This window comes from Trachemys scripta, chromosome 25 (assembly GCF_013100865.1).
Source record: "Trachemys scripta elegans isolate TJP31775 chromosome 25, CAS_Tse_1.0, whole genome shotgun sequence".
NCBI lineage: Eukaryota > Metazoa > Chordata > Testudines > Emydidae > Trachemys > Trachemys scripta.
The window spans coordinates 1,375,638-1,399,372 of NC_048322.1; the positions used below are offsets into that span (position 1 = coordinate 1,375,638).

The following is a 23,735-nucleotide window of genomic DNA, read 5'->3' on the forward strand; positions in this document are numbered from 1 at the left end:
CTAACTCTCATCTCTATCTTTTTCCTTTTATGAATAAACCTTTAGATTTTAAATTCTGAAGGATTGGCAACAGCGTGATTTGTGGGTAAGATCTGATTTGTATATTGACCTGGGTCTGGGGCTTGGTCCTTTGGGATCAGGAGAACCTTTTTCTTTTACTGGGGTATTGGTTTTCATAACCATTTGTCCCCATAACGAGTGGCACTGGTGGTAATACTGGGAAACTGGAGTGTCTAAGGAGATTGCTTGTGAGACTTGCGGTTAGCCAGTGGGGTGAGACCGAAGTCCTCTTAGTCTGGCTGGTTTGGTTTGCCTTAGAGGTGGAAAAAACCCCAGCCTTGGGCTGTAACTGCCCTATTTGAGCAATTTGTCCTGAGTTGGCACTCTCAGTTGGGTTCTGCCAGAACCGCATTGTCACAGTGTCCCTCCAGCCAGTACTGTTCATCGGCTCCCGGAGGGAGAGAGAGGTTTGATTCCCAACAAGCTACACTGAGGCAAAAACTACCTGTGCCTGACATCCACTAGGACTGTACATGGCGTTGGCTGCTCAAGTTAGTGGTTTTGGTGTAAAAAGAAAATTCTAGTTGTAGAGCAGATGCAGCCCAGGTGCAGTGGTTGGCATTAGCTTTCCCCTTGACCCGACCTAAACAAACCCTGAGCGTCACGGTTATACTGTTCCTCCATTTCAAAGCAATTGTTAGTCATCAAGTTCCCCCTTTGGGAACAAATTGTTTCATTCCCAGTTGCTCTGATGTTGCTTCAGGTTGTGTTGGAAAGCAGATATTTTTACTACGGTTTTCCTCACTTAAAATATATTGAACTATAACAAAGAGCAGGAACAGGGCAGAGATAGTGAAAAATGTCATTTCACTCTCTGTAACAACAGAAGAAGATAGAGTACATCAGAGGGATTTCCTTATTCCCCATCGCCATCCCAATCCCCCCGTTATTCAATTGGTTAAGACAATATTTTTTCTAAAGGGCTGGGAAGAGGATTCCCTAGTAAATGACTTGGAACTAAGCAAAATGCCCATGCATTGGGCTCCCAAAGCAGTTGTGGCCCAGGCTCTGCAGGAGGTCGCTCCTGAAGATATCTCCTTCCTAATCAGGTGCATGTTGCCTGTTATCTGGGAAAGGCAATCCCTATCTAGGTAGAGATGGGAAAAATGGAAGTGACATTTCAGTTCAACTCTCCCCTGGGAGATGCTGCAAATGTGTAGAAAATTAAATCCATATTGAATGTGATATAGCTGCAGAAAGATACCTATTTTTAATAGATACCTGACAATTTGGATCTTACACGGATTCTAAGCCGTACCTGAATTTAGGTCCTAATTTAAATCTGTGCCACCAGATTAAAGAAATAAAAGGGCATATTTGGGGGAGTTATACCTCACTATCACTACTGATATGTTATGTGGTTGGTGAAGAATTCTGCTCCAGAGAAGTGTAAAATTACTCCAAGTAAGGTCAAAGATTTGACAAGAACTCAGGTAGAAATTGCAGGTACTGGAGGTTGATTTTTCACCCCAGAGATAGAAGCTATGGTGACCTGTGGCCAAGGTAAACTATTTTTAGAACCCTGCTCCCTTGTTAAGTGGCATTGGTCACGCTCCTAAAGGATGCCATGATTAAATTGGGCACGACTGGCTTTTACCATTTGGATCCAAAGTTTCATGAAGCACAGAGAGAAACAGCTGATTCCTTCAGAGCCATTCCATGCTCGGCAAATAATGGTAGCCAGAGTCTGTGGTTTGGTCTCTTCGCTTTTCTTATTAAAACTAATGCATTTGTATCACTTCTCCTCCTGCTGCTACTTTGAAAGATTAGAAAGTGTGAAAATGAAGAGAAAACTGCCCTATAGGTTTATATTTTGTAATCTTTGAATAAGTTGTTACCAGCGACAATGAAGTTACACTAAATAACTTCATGTTTAACGGAAGAGGCTGATCATTTGATAACTTTCAGTGTTACAATATAATTCAGGTTTCTTCTAGTTCTGTCCCTGCCCCCTCCTACTACATAGGAAATGGTGGCTAATTCTGAAATTGAAACCTCACTCCAAAGGAGTTAGTGGGGGAATATGTGAGAGAAATAGCATGTACGAGAATAGAGACCCAGTATAGACGGTAAAATGGAATTTATTATAATAAATTTTAAAATAAATCTTCCCTTAAGAGGAAAATTACTCGAGACAAGATGTGGAACCTTTTATCCAGTTAGAGGGTAACAACCACAGAGTTCTCCAGGTCTCTTGTTTGCAAAGCAGAGATGTCACATCAGGCAGGAGATGTCAAAAGCTAAAATGGTGATGGATGTGTGATGGTAGCTTTTCTGGGTTGGTTTTTAGGGGGTTGGTTTTTTAATGTAATTTTTGTTTTGTTTTTGCAACCAGTTATTTTTATAGGTGCTGAGGCCCCTTTTCCTTTTGAGCACAGCTGTGTAACCCACAGGCCTGGCTCTGGAAACCTCCCCAAAACTGGCCTTGTGTTTCTTTCATGTTTGATATCTTTGGGGTTGACACATCCACACTACATGCAGTTCACAGCAACAGATACTTTGAGAAACCTGCTGGGTTAAGCGGACCTTTTCCAAACTGACATTGGCCCAAAGTCTGCCTCAATTCAGCTGGACTGGGACACATCTGCATCAAAGGAGTGGTTCACACCTGATTAGTCCAGAAACCTCGGGGGAGCTGTGGTAAAATAGGATAAGTAGGAATCCACAAAAATAAAGTTAAAGGTAAGGGTGAAAGACTCTCACCTTGCAGGTCAACAAGCCTGTTCTGTTCATTCCCTCTGATGCATCTCGCACTGGTCACTCTCAGGCAGCATACTGGGCTTGACGGGTGACTGTGGGTTTCCTCATCTGAAAGCTCTGCAGCCACTGCTCGCCATCCCAGATGTGTATGATGATGTGATCCCACCGCTCAGTGCTTGTTTCCTGAGCCCAAACGCGGCGTTCCACTGTGAATGCCACAAGCGATCTCCTGTCATAGCTACTACATGTGGTGAGATCAATGTTGAACTCCTCTGCTTTTGCACTTTAAGGAAAACTCCACTGCCACTCGTGACATGTAGCATATTGGTCAACAGTGCGGGATCCATTCCTGCAGCACGAAGAGGCAGAATACGCAGTGCACCAACCGTTGAAAGATGGCGCCAAATGTGGATGGAAGCACAGGGATTGCTGGGATGCGAAGCAATGCATCACGGGGCATTGGGACAGGACCCAGGATGCCCCGCAATCCCCTCTGTCTTCTCACAATGCTGAGTGGCAGAAGAGGAAGCAATACTCAGTGTGATAGCTGCCCAGAGTGCACCGCTCCCAACACCGCTGCAAGTGCCACAAGTGTGAACACGCTATTGCAAAGGCAGCTGACTGTGAACACACAATAGCGGTTTCCCTTCAGCACTCTCTGAGTGGCACTGTAACTCCCAGTCCTGTAACTCTCCCAGTGTAGACACAGCCTCAGAGGGACTGACTGCCAGGATCCCAGGACTGATCCCCTCTGGGGAATGAAGCACAATGTCAACAAAACCCTGCGAGTCCAAAGTGCTGGACCATCTATGCCATTACCTGGTTCCTAAACTGCAGCTACAGTTCCTACTCCAAGTGAATCCAAAGACCGAGAGGTGCAGAGATCCAACCCCTTATAATCTTAGAGACGCTTTGTTTCTTCTTCTATTTTTTGTCTGTTTCTTTTTATGAACTTGGAGACCTCCCAGCTTTTCTATGAGATTGGGCGGGTGTGTGTGTACACACAACTCTGAAATCTATAAAGGGAAGATGCTAGGAAGAATAGTTCCCCAAATCTTAATAGTCCTAAAACTCTGCCCTATGAAATGACTGAATGCATGCTCCTCACCTATGGAAGCACTGCAAGGAATTGAGCTGTCAGATATGTATTGCTCAGCGAGAGCTGTTTGAACTTTTTTTACTAATGTCTCTCTAAGGTCTGTATGTGTTTTGGGGCGAGAAGGCAGGAAGTATTAGCTACACAATAGTGACATCTAAGAAGAAAACTAATTGGCTTTGAGGTTGTAGGTTAAATGTAAGCAATAATTTGGTTTTGGTATTGAAATATTCAGCTGGGTAAATCTGGGTTGCACTGCCTGGGGAAAAATCTCTGATTGGGGTTTCGGCATCACTAACTATTCACCTGCCTTCTTGGGTTGCTCTTTTACGATTTATAAAGGTTGGTTTTCTGGTGTATTAATCTGATGGTTTGACTAAATTGATGACTTGATTCCAATGCAATATCCTTCTTAACTCATTGATTTACTGATTTGACCTGAACTTTGTCACTGTATTGTTTAACCCTTAGCTGAGTGGTGTCTATAGTCATTTAGCCTTAGTGATGTGTGCTCTTGGATTTATTTGTTCGTGTTAATAAAACATGTAACTGGGATGTTGAGTCATTTCTTTCAGTAAGCAACCGGGGCTGGAACTTTTATTTGTATATTTCCCTTTATTTGAATCTCCATTTTCTTCATTTCACACTGTCCTAAGTTAAGGAATGTGCAGCACCAGAAACTGACACAAGCCTTTTGCTGCCCCATTCTGTGCCCATCCAGCAGGAGTAGAGAACAAACACCTCCTGGAAGGGGATTGTCACACTAGACTGTAAATACAGACGCATGTTCCCAAGCTATGCTGTCTGTCTCAAATCCTGGCATAAGGGTGACACCTACAGCTGCTTGTAATCATGCCTGGCAGGAAGGAGACACCTATGTGCATTCCCTTGGGAGGCAGGGGGATCTGGGAGACCCTGGACACTGGGGGATATTTACCCAGAGCTCAGGAGCAATCTACTCAGGGGTGATGCAGGAGAAAAGAGCTGGGTGCTGCTTTCCCCACTTATTTCTCCCTATCCCCTTTCGGTCTCTCTCTCCTCTTTCCCTTTCTTCCATCCCCCTGCCCCCTTGCAAGGAGACTTGGTCACTTCCTTGCTCCCAGGGGCAATCATTTTCCCGTAGCTGGATTGGCCCCTGCGAGTGCTAATAGGAACGAGAGCCTGGGTGCGGGACAGTCCCTGCAGCGGCTCTGGGACACACACAAGCAAGAGGAGCAGCAGAGATGGGGCTAGTTCCCACCTCAGAAAGTCCCTGGCCTGGTGAGTGCGGCAGCTGCAGGCCGGGTTAGGCTTGAAGGAGGCAGGAAGGGCCCAGAACAGGGAGCTGGGAAGAAGGAAGCAGGAAAAACAAGGAAAAGAGCCATGGGGCAGCTCCTGGAGGCGGAGCTCTGTAAGGTAGGAGACATTGCTGGTGCTGCTGCCTCCAGTGTGAGCTGGGAGCCCGGGCTGTAGTGTGAGAAACTGCTGTCTGTAGGATTGTGCTACTGAGAGTGCACTGGGCATGCTCAGTAACATCTGCTGAAGCCACTTCCCTTCACCATGCCCTTACTTGGAATCATATTCTGCAGACTATTATTTACAGGGACTCAAAGGGGGAAAATCTGAGGAGGGGGTGGAAATGGACTGGTCAGTGGGGTCAGCTGGAGGCAGGGTTAGGAGAGGGGCTGAGGGGCAAAATCAGGGATGAGGGGAAACCCAGGGGTGAGGCGGTGACAGAGGGTAAAACTCCAGCACAGGCAGGGGCAGAGGGGATAACAGTTGCCGCGATGGACAGACACTAGTGTTTGCAAAAATAGCATGTGGGGGGGGGGGGGGGCAGAGGGGCTTTTTTGTTTCCCCTCCCACAGACATTACCCCCGATCTTATTGTGGTCACTTAGAACAGGGGCAAGGGTGTCCCCATTCTGGGGTCCTCTCTCCACACTGGACTCTTCCCTGACCCACTGATCATTGCATATGCTTCAAGCAAATACCATTTATTAAATAGCAATCAATTTAAAAAATAAGGAAAGATGGGAAAGGTTAAAGGCAAACACGTAATCTCATTCTGTGGCACAGGGATATCACAGACAGCGTCTCTGGAACATAAGGGAAGTTCACAGTCTCTCCCTCACGTGTCCCAGGCCTCCTTCCCAGGTCCTGGCTGTGGTGCAGAGATGCTACAGATCGGACACTTGCTCTGGCGGTGGTCACATGTCCTCAGGCGCTAGATGGCAGGACACTTCTTCCCAGCATCGGCCCCCATGTCGGGGTTACGATCCCCCAAATCTGGCCTGCAAGCCCTCTTGACTGGTGGCGTCTCCCTGCGCTTCTGCCCTGGGTCCCCCTCACTCTCCCAAGCTGCTCCCCACACCCACCTCCAGCCACAGGCTGCCGCTGCTCTGCCTCCATGTCCCTGGGCTTCTTCACTGGCTCTGGCAGTCACAGCTCGGTTCCCCGGCTCTGCTTGGGCTCCTGCTCTCTCCTTAGCTCGGCCCCAGGTAGTTCCAGCTGACATGGAGGAAGGGACCCCCTGGCCTCCTAAATCTCTCATCAGACTGCCTGCCCTGTCCGTCAGGGTGACCTGGAGCTTTGGCATCTCCGCATTGCCCCTAGAGCTGAAAGCTGAGGAAGCTGAAGGCCAAAGACTCGCCATGAAGGAGAAAGAAAGAGCAAAACCATTAATTGGACGGCTAGAAAAGCAGAACCAGAACCTTCCCCTGTCACTGATTCCCACCTTCCAAAAATCCACAAATGGGAACAATTGTGTCTTGCATCCAAAGTGACAGATGATGTTACAGAACATTTCACTACCTTTGAGAGGCTGCGTGTGAGTCATGAGATTCCTGGGGACAAGAAAATCCCCACTTTGGTTGCAAAGTTAACTGGTAAAGTTCTGAATACATTCAAGGAAATGCCAATTCAGGATGCTTTAGATTACTAGAAATTCAAAGAAATGATTTCAGATCACCCTGATACAGATCGGGCGAATTTTAGGAGTCTTAAGAGAAATGCGTGTTTGAGTAACGGGGAATGTGTAACAGGATGAAAGATCTGATGGGAAATGGTGAGGGGAAGGGGAATTGCAAGCTTTGAAGAAATGTTTGAACTTGTTACTCTGGAACATTTCTTAAGCATATGTAGAGATGATATGAAGCAGTGTCTGTGGGATAAAAATGTGAACTCTGGATGAGGTGGTCTCTCTAGCTGATGCTTTGAGTGAGTGTAAACCACACAAAGGGAAGTTTAAACCTGGTGGGAAGCAGGGTTCCCGTTTTACCCGTGGGAAAAAGGAAGGTGGCTGGGAGGCTGGGCACTCGCAGCCTGTGACATTCCCCTCTGGTGTTGTCTGGACCAGTGATCTGCTAGGTCACTCCAATTCTTGCCTCTGGGAGCCAGCCTTACCCTGCTCTGCTGTGAGAGCCCCCACTCCTGGGGTGCTCACGCACAGCCTCTGGCATGTCAGCTGCTCCCAGCTACTTGTGAGTGACTGACACTAGCCAGTATCTCCGGTCCCAGACACAACCCTAGGAACCTCCATCCTGCAGTGTCCACTTATGCCCACTGGACACTGCAAGCTTATATAAGTTTGTCAATTTAACAAAGAAATTGATATGTACCAGGCTTGTTCTCCCAAGGGAGTCTCTGACACACTGCAAACCAAACGCACTGCTTCAGGTAGAATAAACAGATTTATTAACTATAAAGGTAGATCTAAGTGATTATAAGTCAAAGCACAACAAAGTCAGATTTGGTCAAATGAAATAAAAGCAAAACACATTCTAAGCGGACCGTAACACTTTCAATGTCCTTTCAAACTTAGAGGCTTCTCACCACAGGCTGGCTCTTCGGCTAGGGTCTCCCCTTTGATCAGTGGTTCGGTCACTTGGTGGTGGCGGTGTCCATAGATTGTGACAAAGTTCCTCCTCTGCCTCAGTGGGTCCTGCGCTTATAGGCAACTTTGTTCACCTCAGAGATTCACGGCAGCTCTCAGTTTGCCCACTTTTTCTAGTGGCTCAACTCTGCTGTTCACTCAGCTAACCTCATCACTGGCCAGCCTGGGGAAAGGGAGGAGAACAATCCACCGCAGTCTCTGCTGATCCACCTAGTCGGGGGACAGGCCAGGGACCTTCTCCTCTGGTGGGACCAACAGTCCAGGTCAACTCCTCTTCTATCCAATAGGGAGTTGGGGGGAACCTGGGCCCACCATCTACTCCGTGTTCCAGCCCAGGGCCCTGTGGATTGCAGCTGTCTACAGTGTTTCCTGTAACAGCTGCGTGACAGCTACAACTCCCTGGGCTACTTCCCCATGGCCTCCTCCCAACACCTTCTTTATCCTCACCACAGGACCTTCCTCCTGATGGCTGTAGCCGCTTGTACTCCTCAGTCCTCCAGCAGTACGCCTACTCACTCTCAGCTTCTTGCACACCTCTTACTCCCAGCTCCTCTCACGCACCTCACTAAGTGAAGTGAGGTCCTTTATAAACCAGGTTCCCTGATTAGCCTGCCTGTGCTAATTGATTCTAGTAGCTTCTTAATTGGCTCCAGGTGTCCTAATTAGCCTGCCTGCCATAATTGATTCCAGCAACTTCCTGATTGTTCTGGAACAGCCCATTATCTTACTCAGCAAAAAGGGACCTGCTTAATCTGGGGCTAATAGATCTACCTTCTATCACTCTCCTCTACCCTGACCCTGTCACAAGATGTAGGCGAAAGAGAGAGAGCATGGCAAAATGTCACTTCCTTTTATCATATCCTTTCTTTCTGCTTGGCTTCCCCCCTTCAGAGTCAGGTGAGTATTACCTCATCACAGTCCCAAACTGCCCAAAGGAAAGGGGTGACTCCCTCCAGGGTCTAACACAGGGGTCTCAAACTCAAATCATCACGAGAGCCACATGAGGACTAGTACATTGGCGCAAGGGCCGCATCACGGACACCTTTACATATAAAGATACAACCCCCCCACCCTCACTCCACCCCTCCCATGAGGCCCTGGCCCTGCCCTGCCTCTTCCCACCCCTTCCCCACCCCCATTCCCACCCCTTTCCCAAAGTCCCCACCCCAATTCTGCCCCCTCCCTGCCCCTATTCCAACCCCTTCCCCAAATCCCCACCCCTGTCCAGCCTTTTTTCTGCCTCCTCCCTGTTCCTCCCCCTTCCTCCTGGAAAGTGCTAAATGCCACCAAACAGCTGTTTGGTGGCAGGAAGCGCCTGGAGGTAGGCAGAGGAGCGGGGGATGCGGCACGCTGGGAGGGAAGGGGGGCGGTGGGTGAGGGGAGCTTGTTGGGCTGCAGGAAATAACTCCCCGGGCCGCATGTTTGAGACCCCTGGTCGAACAGATTCTTTATTGCTGCCTAAGACAGCGTCCATTGTTCCTGTGAGGCTGGGCTGGGTTTGTCCCATCCATGCTGTTACCATGATGAGGTGTGAACTGCCTCTCTGCTCTTGGAGAGTTTTTGCATGGGTTTGCTTTAAGCCACGAGGGTACATTTTCAGCCTCATAACTATATACATGAAATTGTAACCTACAACCTTACTATAACATTACAGTAACAATTATTATAACAACCATGCACAGTGCATCACGAGCCTTCCGAACACACCCAACATGACAAACTTTGCATTGGATACCACACAATCATTTTATAAAGATGAAGATGGGGGTGTAGGATGTCCCCCCGAAGTACAGAGCGTCACACATCCCCAAAACCATTCCTCTAATCCCCATCCCAAACCTCCAGTGAAAACAGAAGAGCCAAAAAGGTGCTATCCCTGTAATTCACCTGAGGAATAAATGCCGTGTACTGAGAGGAAGCAGACAACAAATAGCCCATGTTAATACTGCTGTCCTCAACACAGAAATCTCACAGGCGCCGGACACTTATCATCTTGGTTTTGTGGGATTACCCTCTGCAGAACCAGACATGCAGCACATCAAGGTTTTCAAGATTCATGGCAAGGGATACTTACAATGGGAGGCTACAGGTGCAGAAATTTCTGTGGTTAAGCAGAGTGTAATACAAGAAGGTAACACTGCCAGAACTTTTATTAGTAGGAGGTTACAGGATTCATGTGTCTTTGACTGAAATGCAGATCAACACTGATGGTTTTAAAAACTATTGACATTGACATACTTATTGGAAATGATTTTTTCAGTGCAGCTCAGGCTGTTATACCTGCAGCAAGAAGAAATACGATGCTGGGACCTCATAGGGAAACAGTAAAGTCCCATGAACTGCTGAACGAATGCGAGAGAGTCTCTTTAACTGCTCTGCAGAAGGGGGAAGCAGCATTCTTCCAGGTGTGGAGGAGGTGGAGACCAGTTCCTGCACTGCAGCTGAAGGCACCACCACCACCACCTCAGGAAGGGAGGGGGATAAAGTGCCTGTCAGTGAGAAAACTGTCCAGGCTGTTGGCTGTGAGCCCTTTGCAGCTGAACAGGGGTCATAGACTGCTGTAGAAAGCACAGAGGTGTGTGCCCGGGGGCGGGGGGCAGAGAAGAAAACTGGGGAAAGAATAGTGGAAGTACATGAATGTCTCCTCACTGGTCACTTGGGAGAGGATGCCCAGGACAGAGTGGCTGATTCAGCATCTCTGCACCCAGGCACTCAGCCTGTGACTCGGGTTCAGAGAGGACGGACTGTGAAACCGACCTCCCGAAAGGGAGCAGTCACACAGCTGACTTCTCAGGGATAGAGAAAGGGGTGTTGGGGGGAACCCCAATCCAGGTCCCAGTTTTTCAGGACACTGGTCGGTCCCAATATGCTTGTGGAAATTAACTGTCTCTCTAAGACAGGATGCAAATTCTACTGAAGAAATACTTGTCTGTAAGAATGCAAATGACCCAACTGGCAGGGGGAGGAGGGCTTCCCCTGGGGTTGGGAAGACACAGAAAGCAGCCGAGAGAGATACAGATTTAATGTTTTATCCTTACCAGTGAGTTTGTCTAAAGTGCTGGAGAAATCTGCCCAGGTTACAAAGGCTGGTGCATGTCTACTTCCCTTTGACAAAGTGGCAAACTAGGTAATGAACTTACAGTGGCCAGGCTTCTGACCAGTGCAAAATGGGACAGTTCTGGGGTGCAGGGCTGGGGAATTGGCTGGAGCCCATTGATGGTTCATGAGTGGCTGGGAGATCATTGGTGTAACACAGTTGGGTTTGTCCCTGCCTGTGGAGGGCTGTGTAAGTGCAGTGCCTGGCAAAGGCTTGGAGCTTGACATCAGTATCACAGTGTGAGAGGCAGCCTGAGACGCGGGAAGACGCCGGGGGCGGGTCTGAGAGGCCCGGCGGGGGAGGGGCGCGGGGGTCACTGCGGGCGAGGGGACAGGGGGCGGGGGGGGTCTCTACGAGGGGAGAGGAGATGGGGAAAGGCTGAGGCTGACCCCTGGGCCCGCCCTTACCTGGCTGCAGAGGGCAGCAGCGCTCCCGGGGCAGGCTGGGAGATGTAGTTCCGGACACTCCCGGGGGCGGAAGTGACGTCCGGCGGGGAGGCGGGGCCGCGCTGCGAACGCGCGCGGGGCGCTGCGGCTCTGCCTGGCTCACGCTGGGCCGTTGGAGCCTCTCCCGGGGCCTGAGACGGTTTGTGCCGTTGGAGCTCTGGGCATGCGCAGATCGCGGCGGGGGGAGAGACCTTCATTAACCCCCCCGGGCTCTGCCCGCCCCGCTGCGGAGCTGCAGCCTCCAGGTACCGGAGCGAGCCCCGGGGGCGGGGCCGGGCGGTGACTCTGCCCCAGTGTCCGTGGGGGGGACCCGGCATCTCGCAGCGCCGGGATCTGCTCCCTGGGGGCAGCGCCCGCGGGGGGCTCGGAGCTGCTGTCCCCGCAGGAGCCCAACGCCCCCGGCCCGTCCAGGCTCTGCCCTGGGGCCCCACGGAGGGGACCAGCCCCCACTGGGGTCCCTGCGTGGGGCCGGGCGGGGGCTGCCGGGCGGGGGGGAGACCTGGGAAAGGGGCGGATGGAAAATGTCTGTGCAGCCCGGACATGGCCGGGGGGGGGGGGGGGGGAGAGGGGGGGGCCCCCCCGGGGGGGGGGGGGAAGGGGGGGGGGCTGAGATCCCCTTGGATTTACCGCTGCCCCCTCCCGTGGGGACCCCCCCTCCTCTCCAGTCCTGCCCCCCTTCTCCCTACAGAGCAACGAGCAACAGCCAGGGTGACCCCCCCCCTTTCCCTCAGATCCCTGAGAAGGTCTCTGTTCCCCTCCCCCGATTGTGCCCCATTTTCCCTCCACTTCGCCAGTGGCCAGTTCCAATCTCAGGTTTGGGGTGTTTCCCCCCATTTTTATCTGCAGTGATTTGTCCTTGTGTAGGTGGGAAATCGTTGCCCTGAGTGATTTCTGAACTGGGAAGAGGGTTAATGGGCAGAGGCTGGGAGAGCCCTGAGACAGGGATGTGCTGGGCTGGGGGTGGGGGCTGCTCTCTGCTGGCAACAGGGCATGGAAAGGCCCAGGAAGGGAAGGGAGGAACAAGTGTCCCCCATGGAGACGGCCCAGCCCCAGGTTTCCCAGTCCCAACTACTTCCCCTCTCCCACCCTGCCCAACCCAGCAACTCCCCCTCCACACACACACCACTGCCTGTCACATTTCCAGACCCCACAGCCAGTGACCTTCTGACTCCAGCCCCACTCCTGCTGGCCATGTGAATGTGAGGAAATAAGAATCCGTCCCATTCTGTTGTTGATTGAATATCGCTGTATAATCCCCTCAAATTTCCCCTCCTTTCTCTTGAACTGTTGAATGGTGACATAAAATCTCCCCACATGTTGGTGCTTCTCTCTTATATTGGCAAATATTTAGTTTGTGCCCCATTTTTTCCCCTCAGTTCTGAAATACTGATAGCTAATTCTTGAAAATCTTCCCGCTTTTCTCCCCAGGTGTCTGACTGAGATCAGGGTTCTTCTCATACTGAGCGTGGCACATGCCTTGCTTGAGATCAGGTCCCCCAGTGTGCCGGGCACTGCACAAACCCTGACCAGCGCAGGGACCTTGCTGGCCTGGGCGCTGCAGAGACCCCAAGTGAGGTCTGGGCCTTGTTCTGCTGGGCGCTGCAGAGACCCCAACTGAGATCAGACCCCACTGTTGTGCCAGGTAAAACTGAGACCTGGACCGAGCTCACGGCCCCCTTTGTGCCAGGCAGTGCACGACTGCAGCCCAGATGGCTGCCTCCATTGTGCTGGGCACTTCAGAGACCTCGACTGAGATCTGTGTCCCTGTTGGGCCTGGGCTTGCACTGATCCCGACCGAGATCACGCCCCACCATTGTACTGGGCACTGCAGAGACCCTGACAGAGATCCTGCCCCCACATTTTGCCAGATGCTGCAGGGACCCCAAATAAAATCAGGGATCCTGTAATGCCGGGAGTTGCAGAGCCCCTGACTGAGGTCAGGCCCCTGTTGTGCAGGGCTCTGCACAGACACTGACCAAGATCAGGGTCCCCATTGTGACAGCTGCTGAACAGACACCAAGGGTATCTCTACCCTGCCATGAAAAACCCACAGCTGGCCCATGCCAGCTGACTCAGGCTCACAGGGCTCAGGTGAAGGGGTTGTTTAATTGCAGTGTAGATGTCTGGGCTCGGGCTGGAGCGAGGCTGTAAGACCCTGCGAGGTTGGACTGTGCCAGGCCTTGGGCTGCAGCCCAAGCCGGAACATCTACACCACAATTAAACAGCCCCGCAGCTGTGTGAGCCCAAGTCAGTGGGCATGGGCCAGCCGCCGGTGTCTAACTGCAGTGTAGATATGCCCACAGTGATCGAGAGTCCTTGCACAAAAAGCTCAAAGGCTAAATAGGCAAATGGTGGGCGGCTATTCTCCATTTTACAGATGGGGAAACTGAAGCTCAGAGAGCTGAAGTAATTTGCTCAAGTTTGCATGGAGAATTTGGGGCAAAACTGGGAACTGAACCCAGATTGTTTGAATTCTTGCCTCTCCTCTTAACCGCAAGCCCAGCGTAAGTGTGTACAGCATTGTTTTGGTCTGTGTTTGTGTTGTATTGACTTCCAAAGGAGGTTGTGGAAATTCCTTCATTGGAGGTTTTTAAGACCAGTTTAGAGGTCCACCAGTCTGGGAATGTCTAGGGATACTTGGTCCTGCCTCATCACAGGAGGCTTCAGTAGACAACCTCTCAAGATCCCTTCCATGCCTCCATTGAAATAATTCTGTCTTGTGCTGTACCATGTTCTACGCTGAGCTGTTTTGCATAGTGCCATTTGGAACTGTGAAGCATCATGTTGTGTTGCATAGTTTTATAGTGCATTGTTTTGCCTCCGCTTGTTTGGTGCCTGTGCTGTGTTGGTTTGAGTTGAGCTCTTTTGTATGGTGTACTTTTGTTCTAGGTTGTGTTAGTTTGCATTGTGTTGCTTTGCTCTCCTTTGTATTCTGTCATTTGATGTTGTGGAGTGTAGGGGGTTTTTTTAGGGGGGGAGGATGAATTGCCTGGCATTATGGTGTGGTGGGTTTTATTCTGTCTGTTGTGTTTTCATTTGTATGTATTGCATAGCATCCTAGAAATGTAGGGCTGAACAGGGCCTCAAGCTGTCATCAAGTCCAGCTCTCTCTGCCGAGGCAGGACCAAGTATATGTAGATTATCTCTGACAGAAGTTTGTCCTACTGTTCTTAAAAAACTTCCAGGGAAAGAGACTCCACAGCCGCCCTTGTAAGACTATTCCAGAGCTGAACTACCTGAGCTCTGGGGACACCCACACACATTTTAGTGGTGAGTAGCTCTGGAGAGAGGAGACCCCAGTGAGAGGGCAGCTGGGTAAATAGACTAAAGTTGGGAGGAGAAACATTGATGTGTCCAAGGTCACCCAGGCTGTCCGTGACAGAGCTAGAAATAGATCCCACCGCTAGTGCCACCGTACTGCTGTTTTGGGTACTGAAGATCTCTGCTACACTGATATTTTAGGCACTGGTGCAAACCCTTCGTATAGACAGAATTTACACTAGTGCACTCTGATTGGCACTGGTGCATGTCCCCGTTTGAAGGCTTGCAGGGGGGGAGGGGTGGATAGTGACCTCAATGAGGCCTGGGGCTGGCTGACCAGTGCAGCTGGTAACGGAGGGGCAGCAGTGAGGTATGAGCCAGGAGCACAGCCCCACAGGACTGGGCACTGACTTCCCCCGACCCAGGACACCCACCCGCAGCTGTGTGCAGGGACTGCAGCTGAGCTGCCCTGCCAAGACAGCCTGTGCATCCATGGACAAACCACCGCTTCTTTTGTTTTCTGCACATTTAGGAGTCCATGTCTCTGCTCCCTGTGGCCGTGGTGCATTCCGTGCTAGAGCAGGACGTCAACAGAGCAGACGCACGCACCATAGCTCCGTCTGGAACACGCAGCATTCACTGTCAGACGGGATGGGTGATTTTTCAGGGGCCCAGCTTGATATGCCTGGCTGGGGTGGATTCAGTTGGATGGGGGTCTGGGGCTCTGATAGTTTGGGATGTTCCTTTTTGCAAAGTCAGTTCTTTCCCTTTATTGTTTTACCCCCACCTATGCCTGATGCCACTCTCTTCTTAACTTGCTTTGGTTATTTCAGTTCCAGTTTTTAAATGGGATCTAATAATCGCAAAGGAATGGAAAACCTGTCGTATGAAAAGAGATTAGAGGAGCTTGGGTTGTTTAGTCTGACAAAATGAAGGCTGAGGGGGGATATGATTGCTATCTTTAAATATATCAGAGGGATAAATACAAGGGAGTGAGAGGAATTATTCCAGCTTAGTACTAATGTGGACACGAGAACGAATGGATATAAACTGGCCGTGGGGAAGTTCAGGCTTGAAATTAGACGAAGGTTGCTGACCGTCAGAGGGGTGAAATATTGGAACGGCCTTCCGAGGGAAACGGTGGGGGCGACGGACCTGTCTGGTTTTAAGATTAAGTTAGATAAGTTTATGGAGGGAATGGTTTAATGGTAAAACACAGTAGCCAAGGAAAACCAAGCAATGGTACGTAAATAGCATAATGGCCAATAAGGGTCAGGCTAGAGACTCTTGTCTACATGCTCGGGGTCTTACTGATCGCCATATTTGGGGTCGGGAAGGAATTTTCCTCCAGGGTAGATTGGCTGAGCCTCTGGAGGTTTTTCGCCTTCCTCCGCAACATGGGGCAGGGATCACCAGCAGGAGGGTCTCTGCCGATTGAAGTCACTAAAACACAGGATTGGGGACTTCAACGGCAGAGTCCAGGGAAGGGTCTTGTGGCCTGCAGCATGCAGGGGGTCAGACCAGATGATCATAATGGTCCCTTCTGACCTTAAAGTCTATGAGTCTGAGTCTATGAAAGATAAAACAAACAGAACCATTTCAATTTTGGCACATAGCTGGTAGAATTATACCTAGTGAAGGTCTGCTGTAATTACCTGGTTACCTATAGCATTTTTGGGTGGGGCGGATAAAGCGATGTCAAAGAGCCAAAAGCACTTTTTCGGGCAAAAGGGCTCATCAAATGTTTGCTCTCTAGGGAGCATGTCACCGGCCAGGGCTTGCAGTCTTTCAGGGGTGGTGCACTGGATTGTATTTAGTAATCTCAAAGTAAAAGGTTAAGACGGCTGGTTCACAATATCCACTGAAATCTTGCAAACAATTATACAAACAGACTCTAAGGGTATGTCTACACTACGAGAGTAGTTCGATTTTACTTAAATCGAATATGTGGAATCGATATTACAAAGTCGACTGTGTTTATCCACACTAAGAACAGTAATTCGACTTTGTGAGTCCACACTAATGGGGCAAGCGTCGACATCGGAAGCAGTGCACTGTGGGCAGCTATCCCACAATTCCCGCTGCCCATTGGAATTCTGGGTCGAGTCCCCAATGCCTGCTGGGGGAAAAATGTGTCGAGGGTGGTTTTGGGTAATTGTCGTCATCCAACCGTCACTCCCGCCCTCCCTCCCTGAAAGCGCCGGCGGGTAATCAGTTCGTGCATTTTTCTGGTGAGTGACAGCGCGGACGCCACAGCACTGCGAGCATGGAGCCCGCTGTGACCATGGAGCCCGCTGCCACCATTGCTGTAGTTATGGCTGTTGTCAACACCTCGCACCTTATCATGCACCTTTTCCAGAGGCAGATGGTGAGAAATCGGGCGAGGAAGCTACAGCAGCGTGGTGAGGACATGAAGTCTGAGAGTGGCACAGACCTGTCACAAAGCACGGGACCCCACGCCGTGGACATCATGGTGGCAATGGGTCATGTTGATGCTGTGGAACGGCGATTCTGAGCCCGGGAAACAAGCACGGACTGGTGGGACCGCATAGTGCTACAGGTCTGGAATGAATCACAGTGGCTGCGAAACTTTCGCATGCGGAAGGGAACTTTCCTGGTACTTTGAGTTGCTGTCCCCTGCCCTGAAGCGCAAGGACACCTGGATGCAAGCAGCTCTGAGTGTCCAGAAGCGAGTGGCCATAGCCCTCTGGAAGCTTGCAACGCCAGACAGCTACCAGTCAGTCGTGAACCACTTAGGCGTGGGCAAATCTACCGTGGGGGTTGCTGTGATGCAAGTAGCCAATGCAATCGTTGAGGTATTGCTGTCAAAGGTAGTGACCTGGGAAACGTGGAGGTCATCATAGATGGCTTCACCGCGATGGGATTCCCAAACTGCGGTGGGGCTATAGATGGAACTCACATCCCTATCCTGGGACCGGACCACCAGGCCAGCCAGTACATTAACCGAAAGGGCTACTTTTCAATGGTGCTGCAAGCACTGGTGGACCATAGGGGACGTTTTACAAACATCAACGTCGGATGGCCGGGCAAGGTTCATGACACTCGTGTTTTCAGGAACTCTGGTCTGTTTAGACGGCTGCAGGAAGGTATTTACTTCCCAGACCACAAAATAACTGTTGGGGTTGTGGAGATGCCTATAGTCATCCTCGGGGACCCAGCCTACCTGCTAATGCCCTGGCTCATGAAGCCCTATACAGGCCCCCTGGACACTGGAAAAAAAACTCTTCAACTACCAGCTGAGCAAGTGCAGAATGGTGGTGGAGTGTGCTTTTGGACGTCTCAAGGGGAGATGGAGAAGCTTACTGACTCGCTCTGATCTCAGCGAAACCAATATCCCCATTGTTATTGCAGCTTGCTGTGTGCTCCACAATCTCTGTGAGAGCAAGGGGGAGACCTTTATGGCGGGGTGGGAGGTTGAGGAAAATAGCCTGGCTGCTGATTACACCCAGCCAGACAGACGGGCAATTAGAAGAGCCCAGCGGGACACGCTGTGCATCCGGGAGGCTTTGAAAGCTAGGTTCCTGAGTGAGCAGGGTAACCTGTGACTATTAAGTTTGTTTACAGAGAAGCTGAACCTGCCCACATTTCCTTACCCAGTGAATGTTCACTATCCTCTCCAGTCACATACCCCATTAACCCCGTTCCACACACGTTTAAAAATAAAATCACTGGAAATTTGTTAATGAACACATTTTTCTTTATTACTGTTTTCGTGGTAAAGTGTTGAAACTGGGACACAGACTGTGGTGGGGAGCGGGTGTAGTGTAGTGATGCAAAGGACACTTCTAAACTTGAGGAATGACAGGCTCCTGCTCCTAGAGTGGTCCGCACTGGTGGACTGGTTGTTTCAACGGAGCCTGCCACCCCTCCTGTTCGGGACTCTGTGTGGGGGCTATGTGACTTTGTGGCAGGGGAGGACGGTTACAGATCCCCTGATGCGTGGCTCTGTGATCCAGGTTAAGGACCGCTGCATAAGATCTCTAACTGCCCTCCCCTGCCACAAAGTCACATAGCCCGTCCCCCACACAGAACATGAAAACCACCTCCCAGACTGACCAGGGTGCCTAGTGACTGCAATGTGTGTGTGACCTGCTGCTGAACCTGCCCCCGCGTCTGTACCCTGGTAAAGGTAACTGTCCTGTCCAATTACCAACCCCCTTCCCCCCCTTCAAACAGACTCTCCTCTAAAAGAACATGATGGAAACAGTAATTAACAAACATATTTTTTATTAGTAACTACACACTTAGGGGATGAAACTGGGACGGGGGCTTGGGTGAGGCGGGAAGGAAAGGACTTATCAAATTTTGGGGAATGACAGCCTTCTGCTACTTGAGCGGTCTGCAGGGGTGGAGTGAGTTTTCACGGCCTCTGCCGCCCCTCCTTCTTGGGACTTTGGGGAAGGGGGGTATGGGACTTTGTGGCGGGGGAGGGCGGTTACAGATAGACTGCAGCGGGGCTCTGTCCTCCTGCCTCCAGTCCTGCAGAACATCCACAAGGTGCCGGAGCGTGTCCGTTTGCTCCCTCATTAGTCCAAGCAGCGTTTGAGTCGCCTGCTGGTCTTCCTGCCGCCACCTCTCCTCCCGTTCAATGTGTGATCGATGGATTTGGGACATGTTTTCCCTCCACTGGGTCTGCTGGGCCGCCTCGGCTCGGGAGCAGCCCATAAGTTCCGAGAACATGTCGTCCTGTGTCCTTTTCTTTCTACGCCTGATCTGCGCTAGCCTCTGGGAGTGTGATGCCAGGGTTGGTTGGGAGACAGTCGCAGCTGTGGGAAAAAGGGAGTGAATTCCTCAGAAAGATAAATTTTGTTGTGAACAAAGAACATAGTCTTTCTCTGTGAACAAGACCATGCACAGCACCTATCACATGCGCACTCAGGACAAGGTCGAATTTTCGGCCTTCGCATTCAGTGCCTGGGGTCTTGCAGTGCAGATCTGACAAGCGGGGCAGGACAGCGGAATTTGGGTAGCAGTCTGACGTGGTAAGCCGTAGACTTGTGGCTGCTTAAAACTTTAATAATAGCACTGGCCTCCTTTCACGTTCAAAGCAGTGCTCCTAGCGTTGGCCAGTTCCTGCTGCCAGCAATCCGGCAAGCATGAACTCTGCCCCTGTCCCACCCCCTCGCGGCTGTCCCAGGAAAAGATCCCCGTATGCTGCCCCTCTCCTGCCTCCACCGGTTAATTAATGAATGCGTGTCAATTACTGATGGCTTTCTGTTGCAAAAGCATCTGATTAAGCACCTAATTAAAACTCTACCATTTTGAATGGAAATGTATCAACACAGTTTAGCTCCAGTGTGTTTAAATGTAAATGAAAAGTTTCTAAGTTAAATACATGGCATGATGGTAAATGGGGCAAATAAACTGAAGTTCCTCTAAACAGTCCTGAGGACTTCTGCTCCCAGCCCTTCCTGAGTTCTGGCCTCTTGGCCCACTTGGCTCCCAGTCCCCCATTAGCTGTGTCCCCCTCCCCCAGCCTCACCCCTGCTTTTACTGCAGATCTTCACTCCCCTCAACTATGCGAGGGGGTTGGCACTGCAGCCCCTAAAGCATCTGCATTAATCTGGTCTTGCTGATACTGTCTCACATATTGGGGTATGTAGATTTCAGGGAACGATTTGCCAGAGTTACTGATCCTGGGAGGTCGGAAAGAAGAGTCTGAGAGAGAGTTTGCTCCCCACACTCTGTAGGGCCATGTTCAACCCTGGTAGGCTCCATGTTACTTCATCCTCCCTTCTCCCCCCATGTGTCTCTGCTCATGTGTCAGAGTGTCACCTTCTGATCATAATGCCACTGGCCTCAGCAGAGCTCCCAGAAAGGAGCTACATCACGATGGGGTTAAAGTGGAGAGCACATGTCAGGGACTGAGGGTGAAATACGTCACAGGGAGGGTGTAATTATCCTCAGAGCAAGCATTACAGTCTAGGAAGTGAAAGAATGAAAGTACTTCATTACTTAAAAGTACGGTTGAAAGGATTGGATTTTTATCAGTAAATCTCAGTAAATGTCAATTTCACTGCACATACATAAGAACGGCCATACTGGGTCAGACCAAAGGTCTATCAAGCCCAGTATCCTGTTCTCTGATAGTGGCCAATGGCAGGTGCCCCAAAGGGAATGAACAGACAGGTTTTCATCAAGTGATCCATCCCCTGTTGCCCAATCCCAGCTTCTGGCGAACAGCGGCTAGGGATACCATCCCTGCCCATCCTGGCTAACAGCCACTGTTGGAAGATAGATTCATGGACCTATCTAGCTCCCTTTTGAACCCCATTATAGTAATGCAAACACACATACACAGATGAAAAAAATATTTATATAGGCAAAATGGCAAAAATGCTGCTGGAGTAAGTCGAGTTTGATTGAAGGATATTTACACTGTAGATTTTGCGTGTGACATTGACAATTTCTGTTTGAACCGTTCTAAAGTTCTTTTTTTTTTTTTGAATCGCAATATGTAATTACATAATTATTGTCTGACCACCCCCATAACTGCCCACAGCTCTGAACACTGAAATTGGAGAAAGGGCTTAAAAACCGACATTGATATCATCTGTTGAAATTAACAACAAAAAATAGACATAATGGATTCAGACAAGCCTACCAAACAGCAATCGCAATATGCTAGGGGATGGAAATTCACAACTAAGCCACCCAACCTTAATTCTGCCCTGTAGTGACACCAGGTAATCGCCATAGGGCTACGAATAAGGCATTTTAGTGTATAATGTCCCAGATTAGACTACACTGATTTGTAAAGACACATGAGATTTTTCCCTCAAGGTATCACCTTCACTGGGTTGTTCCTTTTATAGGTAATTCCCAGAAGTCAAGAGAGAAATAAGATTCTATCAGTTATAAAGTGGCCATTTCAGATTTCTGGGGAGGGACTATAATTTTGCACTAGTGTCCAGGTCCTTGGAGAGACGGAGCCTTGGTAATATCCGGCCAAGCCTAAGAAGGATTGGACCTGTTTGACTTTGGGACAGGCCACTTTTGGATAGCATTCACTTTGGCCTGTAGGGGGATGAGAATTCCTTGACCCACCTGGTGTCCAAGGTAAGTCACTCTGTTTAGGCCTATTTGACGCTTTTTAGCCTTAACAGTTAGTCCTGCCTCCCTTATGCGCTCAAAGACTTTTTGTAGATGCTCCAGGTGTTCTACCCATGAATCGGAAAAGATGGCCACATCATCAAGGTAGGCAACTGCAGATTCTCCCAATCCCACTAGGAGACTATCTACAAGTTTCTGGAAGGTGGCGTGTGCATTTTGCAGCCCAAAAGGGAGCACATTAAATTCATACAGCCCTACATGGGTGATGAAGGCTGACCTTTCCTTGGCGAATTCATCTAGCGGTACTTGCCAGTACCCCTTGGTTAAGTCTAAGGTAGAGATATACTGGGCACATCCCAGTTTCTCCAATAGCTCAGCTGTGCATGGCATTGGATAGTTGTCTGGGTGAGTCACAGCATTTAGCTTATGGTAGTCCACGCAAAAGCGTATTTTCCCCATCTGGTTTGGGAACTAGAACCACTGGAGATACCCATTCACTTTTAGAAGGGGGGTATTGCCCCCATCTGTAGCATGTCCTGGATCTCCTGTTCTATAGCAGTTTTGGCTTGAGGAGCCACCCGGTAATGTTGGGCTCTAATTGGGTGAGCATTACCTGTGTCAAAGGTATGGTATACCCGTTCGGTCCGTCCTGGGGTGGCTGAGAACATTGGCGCGAAGCTACTGCACAGCTCCTTGATTTGCTGTCACTGCATACGTCCGAGGGTCATGGAGAGGTTCACCTCTTCCACATCACCGTCACTCTTTCCTTCATAGTAGACACCTTCAGGCCACTCAGCACTCTCCTCCCTGGGCTGTAAACTGACAAACTTTTAATTCTCTGGAATAAAAGGGCTTTAGAGAATTAACATGGTACACTTTAGGCTTTAGGTTTGAGGTGGGGGATGCTATGAGATAGTTAACAGCTCCCAGGCGCTCTTGGACCGTAAATGGCCCATCCCACAACACTTCCATCTTATGGGCCTGGAGCGCCTTCAAGCCCATGACCTGGTCCCCTACTTTGAAGGAACGCTCTCTGTTGTTTATCGTACCCGGCCTTTTGCTCTTCCTGAGCGTCTTTTAGGTTTTCTCTAGCAAGGGCTAAAGAGTTTCGGAGGGTGTTTTGTAGGTTGTTTACAAAGTCCAGAATGTTAGTTCCTGGAGAAGGCATAAACCCCTCCCATTCCTGCTTCACCAACTGTAATGGCCCGTTAACCTCATGACCATACACATTTTCAAATGGTGAAAACCCTAAACTGGGATGTGGCACAACCCTGTAGGCCAAGAGCAACTGCTGCAACACTAGGTCCCAATCATTGGAGTGCTCATTTACGAATTTATGTATCATGGCCCCCAAAGTTCCATTAAACTTCTCCACCAGGCTGTTTGTTTGATGGTGGTAAGGGGTGGCAACCAAGTGTTCACCCCATGAGCTTTCCAAAGGCTTTTCATTGTCCCTGCCAGGAAATTAGTTTCCGAATCTGTAAGGATGTTGGAGGGCCAGCCTACCCTGGCAAAAATGTCTGTTAATGCCTGGCACACATTTTTAGCCCTGGTGTTGCTTAGAGCTACTGCTTCCAGCCATCGGGTGGCAAAATCTATGAAAGTCAGTAGGTACTGCTTTCCTCTGGGTCCTTTTTTTCAGAAAAGGACCCAGAATATCCACAGCTACTCGCTGAAATGGAATCTCAATTATGGGGAGTGGCTGGAGAGGGATTTTGACCTGGTCTTGGGGTTTTCCCATTCTTTGCACACCTCACAAGACTGGATATAGGTAGAAATGTCCTTGCCCATTCCCTCCCAGTGGAATGACCTCACCAAATGGTCTTTGGTCCTGTTCACCCCAGCCTGGCCACTAGAATGATTGTGGGCTAAGCTCAAGAGCTTTACCCGCATGAAAGACCCCCCTAAGCTTATTTCTACCTGCTTAGGTTAAATCTTCCCCAAGGCACAAATCCTTTTCTTGTCCTTGGATGGTATTGCTGCCACCACCAAGTGATTTAGATAAAAATCTAGGGAAAAGGGCCACTTGGAGTCCCTGTTTCCCCAAAATATTTCCCCAAGCCCCTTCACCCCCTTTTCTGGGTTTGAGAAAAATATACTAACCAATTGGTTACAAAGTGAGAAGAGA

General features: G+C 49.9%; 2 protein-coding genes across 4 annotated transcripts in view; one reads left to right on the forward strand and one right to left on the reverse strand.

Moving 5' to 3' along the window:
• Positions 1 to 23,735, reverse strand: part of LOC117869996 (zinc finger protein 239-like) — a 1,162,621-nt gene that overhangs the window by 692,848 nt on the left and 446,038 nt on the right. The window lies entirely within an intron of this gene.
• Positions 11,324 to 23,735, forward strand: part of LOC117870022 (zinc finger protein 501-like) — a 273,140-nt gene continuing 260,728 nt past the window's right edge. For both annotated transcript variants that reach the window (XM_034757194.1, XM_034757195.1), the window contains exon 1: positions 11,324 to 11,517. In XM_034757194.1, the coding sequence (XP_034613085.1) occupies positions 11,436 to 11,517 (82 nt within the window). In that variant the 5' untranslated portion in view covers positions 11,324 to 11,435. The remainder of the gene's footprint in view (positions 11,518 to 23,735) is intronic.